At 34.9% G+C, this 6,995-nt stretch overlaps 1 protein-coding gene across 2 annotated transcripts in view; it reads right to left on the bottom strand.

Moving 5' to 3' along the window:
* Window positions 1–3,389: 3,389 nt before the first annotated feature.
* LOC140857389 (uncharacterized) overlaps window positions 3,390–6,995 on the bottom strand; it is a 45,356-nt gene continuing 41,750 nt past the window's right edge. For both annotated transcript variants that reach the window (XM_073256174.1, XM_073256175.1), the window contains 3 exons: window positions 5,414–5,496; window positions 5,213–5,329; window positions 3,390–3,619 (listed from right to left, as the gene is read on the bottom strand). In XM_073256174.1, the coding sequence (XP_073112275.1) occupies window positions 3,548–3,619; window positions 5,213–5,329; window positions 5,414–5,496 (272 nt within the window). In that variant the 3' untranslated portion in view covers window positions 3,390–3,547. The remainder of the gene's footprint in view (window positions 3,620–5,212; window positions 5,330–5,413; window positions 5,497–6,995) is intronic.

The following is a 6,995-nucleotide window of genomic DNA, read 5'->3' as shown; positions in this document are numbered from 1 at the left end:
TTTGGACGGTCAAGAGTTGATTTTTCATCATTAATTAAGTTGGAAGAAATTAGATTTGAACCAAATTGGATTGGATCCATGAGGTACCAATTGTTAGCGCCTCCTAGACCTATTGTGACCAGGAAAGGGAGAGAAAGATGGGGTGCACACCCTATCTAGTTTTGGCATCAAAGAGAGCAAGTGGAGGTACCATAAGAGTCCTAACTAAAGTTAGTTTTAGATTCCTTATGAGATAAGGATTTGATTTGATAGAATTCCTAAACTAAATAGGACTCCGTTTTAGCCTATAAAAGAGACTTGAGATAAGATCTCTAAATCCTAAGCAATCAAAGCAAGTTAGCCCCAAGCCTCCATGCCTCTCCCTCTTTCTCTTGAGCTCTCCACACCCTCTCCCTCTCCTCTCTTCCTCATGCCCAAGAGTTGGGCGTCCTTGGTTTTCATGCTCAAGAGTTGGACGCCTTCTTCCTTCTAAGCACAAAGTCAGGTTGTTGATTTGAGAGAAGGAGTTCTCTCTTGTTCTTCTTTCTTCTTTGAAGATCGTTTGCTGCTTTTTTGATGAAAAACAAGAAAGGAGCTTTTCTAGATCTATCCCATGGATATCTGTAGAAGCCAAACACTTGTGCGGCTAAAAAAGAACCGAAAAATTATCCACGATCATTAATTACGATGAATAACTATCTATGCAAAGGTGAAGATGAGATCTTCAAGATTTTTGCTTTAATATAATTTTATTTACTGCATATATATCTTAAAGATATGATAGGGATGATCTCATGAGATGAGATCTAAAAAATATATATTAGATTAAATCGTTTCTACTATTTATACAAAATTTTTATTGTTCTAGCATGCATGCTATCCTAATTTTTTTTTTATCTTTATCGCTGCAATCACCTCAACCAATGTCACAATAACCTAATCACTAACATCATCATTATTGTCATCTTTAATGTATGTACTATGTATCAACACTATTGTAAGTACCTTCACTATATCATTAACATCTTTTGCTGTAAAATAAATACTTTTTTGCCATCTTCGCTACTGCCCCTGCCACTAATATCATTGCTAGCTCATGCTCTCTACTTCCATTACCATTACAACCACCACTACCACTATATTATATTTTTTAAAAAATATTTAATTATATCAAATATATTTATTTTTGTATAAATTTTTTAAAAACTAGTAAAATGAAAATGATGCCAAAAAATAAAAATTATTATTCTTAGGTTCCCTAAGGAGACCATGACTAACTTCTTCAACTGGTTTCTTATTTTCCAACGAGAGGGATGCAAATTTTTAGAACTCGTTCTTTAAAGATGTCTAAAGAGTTTTTTATTCTTTTGTTTGGCTAATTAATTCCAACAATAAGGTCATCTCGCTAAATTGTATATCAATTTAGCAGCTTCTTCTTATTGCTAGACACCAAAGAAATCTTATTGTCTTATTTGATAATTGTTTGGAGAATCCCAAGCGCCAAACAATTTAGCCAAACAAAAGAGTAAGCAGCCTGTCTGTCAAACAACTCCGCTATACGAAACGTTCATGAATATTTGCAAAATTCAAGCAACCATGTGCTTCTCCTAGCTAACAGCTAGCCTAATTTTCAATAACATCAAGATGATCAAGACACATTGCAGTCTAAATTTAGTCCCCCAATTTCTGGAACATGGAGAGACTGACAATGGCAAGAAAGATCCCCTACAGATTATTGTCCCCCAACCAAACAAACCTGGCTTGCCCAAAAGAAAGAGAGGTTTGAGATGCATCATGCTACCGTTTTCATGAGTTGTGCTACTTTTGTGTCTTTCACTCCACACGCGTCGCATTTGCCCTACTGCCGAGACAACTCACCCAAAAAACAAGCCGTACATTTTGGATGTAAGATGTTCCAAAACAAAACCAAATATCTGTTACACGAAAATAAAATAATGGTAATAAAATGAACCTATGACATAGTGAACCAAGAGGCTGCAGATATTATATCATAATATTATATTTCAGAATATCTATCTAAAATATAGATTGGTCAGATTCAGGTTAGATTGGATTTTCCTGGAACCAAACTGATCCAGTTAGGGATCTTTGAAAGGAGAACCGAAAACAAAACCAACCTGTGATGCAACCGAACCACAATAGCACATTAAGTCCAGTTCAGTTTGGTAATGAAGTTGACCCAAACCCTATGCACCCCTGCTCTAGACTCATATCTCACCATCTGCAGATGAGGGAATTTTTGCATCCTCACTATCCCGAGAGATCCCGCCGAGGAAGGGAGAGAAAATGGTGCTATGGATATCTTGGCGCTGAACTCTGGGTGATGGCCAATTCATGGCTGAGTGCAGCTTGTTTGACTGCCAGTGGCAGCAACTGTAAATAAAATACAGACTATGCAAACTCTTCCCATAGCCAGCTTGACTGGATGACGGTGGCAATCAGGGCAGCGAGGAGTCAATAAACAAAAGTAATTCTTTGTACACCATGGATGGTATAAAAAAAATCAGACACACAGAGTGTATCACTTTATGTGATTGATCTATATAATTATCGTTTTTCAATACGCATTTAATACGTGCAGTTCTATTTTTTTGATTAAAAATTTTGTATGATAAAAATATTTCGATTTTTTAAAAAAATTTATGACATTCTGTGACATATTATGATTTTCTATACATGCATGATGTCATAATATGATCTGAAATATCTTAATATGAAAGGAGTATTTTTGTTCAATTATTTTTCAATGCACATTTAATGCCTGCAATTTTATTTTTTCATTTGAAAATTTTGAATGGCTAAAATATTCTATTTTTTTGAAAAAAATTATGACATCTTAGGTATATTATTACATCTTGCATTATATTATAACATTCCGTGAACAAAAATTATAGACTTTCTAGACGTAGGATGTCATAATATGATCATAATTTTTTTAAAAAATAAAAATATTTTCATTATTCAAAATTTTAAATGAAAAAATAAACTGTAAATATTAAATACGTATTGAAAAACGATGACTATGTGGATCAATCGAATAAGATGATGCGCTCTACGTTGGATTTTCTATGCCGCTCGTGGTGCACAAAAAATTGGGGCAATATACAAACACCGAGGATATCCTCTATACAAGAATCCAAATAGAATCTCAATTGACAACAGGGTGGACCTTTTTGGCCAGCCTTCTGAAATAAAGCTTCCAAACTGATTGGCAAAAATTTAGACATAAAGCCAGCACTCGAAAGATATGGGTTACCTATTGTGCAGTAGCTGATAAAAAATTTAGAGCTAAATCTTTTGGGGTAAATCTATTTTAGTTTGCAGATTTCTGGAAAGTCTCATTTCTCGAAAAACTTATAGAAATTATCATCACCAAAGGCAAGCCGAGGTAAGCAAGTACCACTTGCATTTAACTTCAATCTCAGCTGGAGATCATTAAAATATCTAGATGGACTAACCATGTAAAGACACGATATGGACACTGAAGCCAAACCAAACAAAAGCAAATTCTATAACGAGGTTCCACCACCATTTTCTTCTACCCGCTTCAAAGTTCACCCGTTCCAAGAGGCTGCCTCGAGGTGTTACCTGACGCCCAAGCCTGGTAGTCCTTAACAAGCTGAAAGAACACAGTTCACTGTTACATTAGACATTATGGACATTAAAACAAAAGGATCAAGAAAAGGTTGCTGAAATTTCATTAGCAGCATCATTCTACACATCTCGTACATAGAGAACTATTTAATAAGAAATAAATAGTTAAACCATCATCCAGGAGCTATTAAGGCAGGAGAAACTGATTTTAACAAACATATGGACAAACAAACCTTCAGGAATTGCCAAAGTATGGCTTTGGCTGGATATAATTTAAAAAATGAAAGCATTGAAACAAAAAAAGAAACACAATATCAGGCAAACATGTAGAATGAAGACAAAGAAAGACAACTTTAAATGTTTCCATATTTATGGACTCGTATTCTATGTGGCATGCTTGGATTACTCTACCTTGTTTACTGATAGTGGTTTTTCTTTATCATGATATGCTGCAGTTATAATTGTTTAACAGTCAGCAAAATTTCCCAAATGATTATGTGAATGTAATTCCCAAAAAATAAGTGATAGATTAATGTTTAATCACTAATAATATTACAAGGAGAGCTAAAAGTTAGTGCGTCTTGGTAGTAACTGCAAGTAATCGTGTCCTAAAATCATCACCAGAACAAACTATGATGTGATCAACCTAATCATAGTTTTGTGCAAGGTAATTTTGTGACTATGTCAAGCCTTGCAAAGATAGAGCAATCCCATGGTAAAAAAAATGACAAAGGTCAGGAATTGGTGTGGTAAAGAAGAATCACGTGGGTAGATATCCATCTACATCACCTTGTATAAACAGTACACAAATGGAAAGAAGAGTTGCAGAAGAGCATCCACCATAGAAAACAAAACTCCTACCATCACCATGATGGGAATTGCCAAGAGTCTACAAGGGGCAGAACTCGGATATTCCCCTTATGGGGGTGGTAAGATATTACATGAAGTCACTGCCTGACATCAGCAATCTTGTGAGGAAGGAAGAGACATGCCACAATCAGAAGACTTCAGATCATGGTATTTATTTTAAGCATCCAATAAATGCTCATTATTATTATTATATCATGAAAGGATTATGCTCATTCTTAACGTTGATGGAGAAATGCAAACATGGATCACAATGTTGTCAATATCAGGATCATATTCTAAACAATAAAGGAGGTTGGATTGGATCAGAGATCACAAGATTCTTTGCATTTTCTTTTAAACAATATATGAAAAGGGTAAAACTATATGACAAATAAGAAACTTAATTAAATATTAATGTGAATGGTGAATTAGGGTTCACCCCAGTGGTTACACCCCTCTGCCTAGCAACCAGCACTTCCAGGATGAGTGGAATATCCCCAAGTATTTGGGCTTGGGTAATTGTAATGCAGGTGGGTGTTCCTCTGAAATATATTAATGCGAACAAATAACAATAATTCCACCAAAAAATTGAATAACAATAAGAAATCATCATATAAGGACAGAAGAAGTTCAATTTTCAACTCCCGAAGTTCATCAGACACCATATTTAAAGAAACTCCATATTAGTGGCTTGTGTTGTGCTCACTTTATGCTCACTTTAGAACCATAAAAGGACGTGCAATAAGCAATCCACTGAACTTCAACTGACCTGCTTCAAAAATCGTGGAAGCATTATTCTCAACAACTGTTCAAGGACCTGGGTACCAGTGGATTCAATCACTTCTACAGGCATCACTTGAAATGCAAAAGGAATTTCAATAGTGACCTGAGTATTACAACATTTAAAAAGAAGTTCAGAACTGTGATTTCAACCATGCATAATGCTAATGGTTACAGCAATTTGGCAAACCTCAATAGCTGTATCTGTTGTAAGCTGCTGCATTTCTGAATTTCCCATATAATTGTTGCAGGAAATTCTATTCACCATCGAAGCTGCATTTCCCATACCAAATCAATGTCACTGTCCTGAAAAGGCATTGAATGGTTCAACTCAGATGTAGAGAGTATAAATACTATCTGGAACATGATAAAGCAAACACGAAAGAGATGCTCCCATTCACATGTCAAATTGGCCAGTTAGATATTGCGAAAACAAACCATCCTAACGTACAATTTCTAACTTCCTTTTAATATATTAAGTAGACAGCATTATCACCCTTAAACCCAAACTAGAAACTTCTAATATTACTAAATCATTATGTAATAATCCCTAACTTGCTGTAAAAACTATAGATTTTTCAAATAAATTTTGGAAACTATTGGGCCTAGGTAGAGTTTTCAAATGGTAAGCTTCGGTACCCTTATGGAGCCCAGAAATAGTTTTTGAGATTTATGAATTAGTTTTCATTTGAGGTCTCAAATATGATAACCTGAGACTCAAAGGTACAATACCTGAATGCTTATTTTGACCTGGAACCTGGAAATTGGAAATTTTTTTTTTTATTTTATTTTTATGATTTGAAGCCTGTGAGTTGCAGTCTGTACTCCCTGAAAGAGATTCCTGACTTGTGGCATAGGACCTGAATGCTTTTAAATCTGAATCCTGATGTTTATTTTATGAAATATGAAATCTGTGGCTTGCTGCTTAGAGTTTTTGACAGAAATTCTTGACTTTTTTGTTTTAGGTTTAAAATATAAATCTGAAACCAAGGTGTTTGGTGTTTGACATCTGAATCCCGCATCCTTGTCCTCTAAAATCTGAAATTAGATTGTCCTGGGATCTATAATATGATTAATGAGATCCTAAAATACATGGCATGAAGTCATATTTCTGTGTCCTGTCATATAACTCAAGGTCCAAACACATCTTTTGGGGTTTAGAAATCAGAAAATTGACTGTCTAAAATCCCGATAAAAAAAAGATGAACTCTTCTGGTTTGCCACTCCAGAAATACATAAATTCAGATGTGACCTCTATTTCATTATTTGCTTTGAAAACTTTGAATTCTCATTTTCTCTTTTAGGACTTTCACTGTCAAAGACTTCAGTGGCACAATGGCCTTAGTTAATAAACCAAGAGTTTCAGCATTTTAAGACATTTTTTTATTACCATTCAATATATATTGTTTACAAGCTTCAGCCCCTTTTTAGATTAAGTGCTAACAATGAGACTTGGACCCTTTTGGCTCACAAGTTTAGCCCATTTCAATAATTTCGATAAGTTCAAACACCGCTCTGCTCATGTTTAAAATTTAATAAGCTATCTGTCACGCCCCAAATCCAACACCCGGGTCGGATACGTGATGGCCGCACACTCCTTAGAGCAAGCCCTAAAGAATATGCAAGGCCAAATTAAATCATTACAACCTTATCAACCATAATATTTAATTTCAATAATAATTCATAAAACTTTGTATAGGTACAATTAAATTTTTTCAGTTCTCTGACCAGGTACTATAACACTCTATCTATCCATCTGCTCACCCCATAAA

This window comes from Elaeis guineensis, chromosome 4, assembly GCF_000442705.2.
Source record: "Elaeis guineensis isolate ETL-2024a chromosome 4, EG11, whole genome shotgun sequence".
Taxonomy (NCBI): Eukaryota; Viridiplantae; Streptophyta; class Magnoliopsida; order Arecales; family Arecaceae; genus Elaeis; species Elaeis guineensis.
Note: the sequence above shows the minus strand (reverse complement) of the source record. Positions and strands in the feature narration are given on the sequence as shown.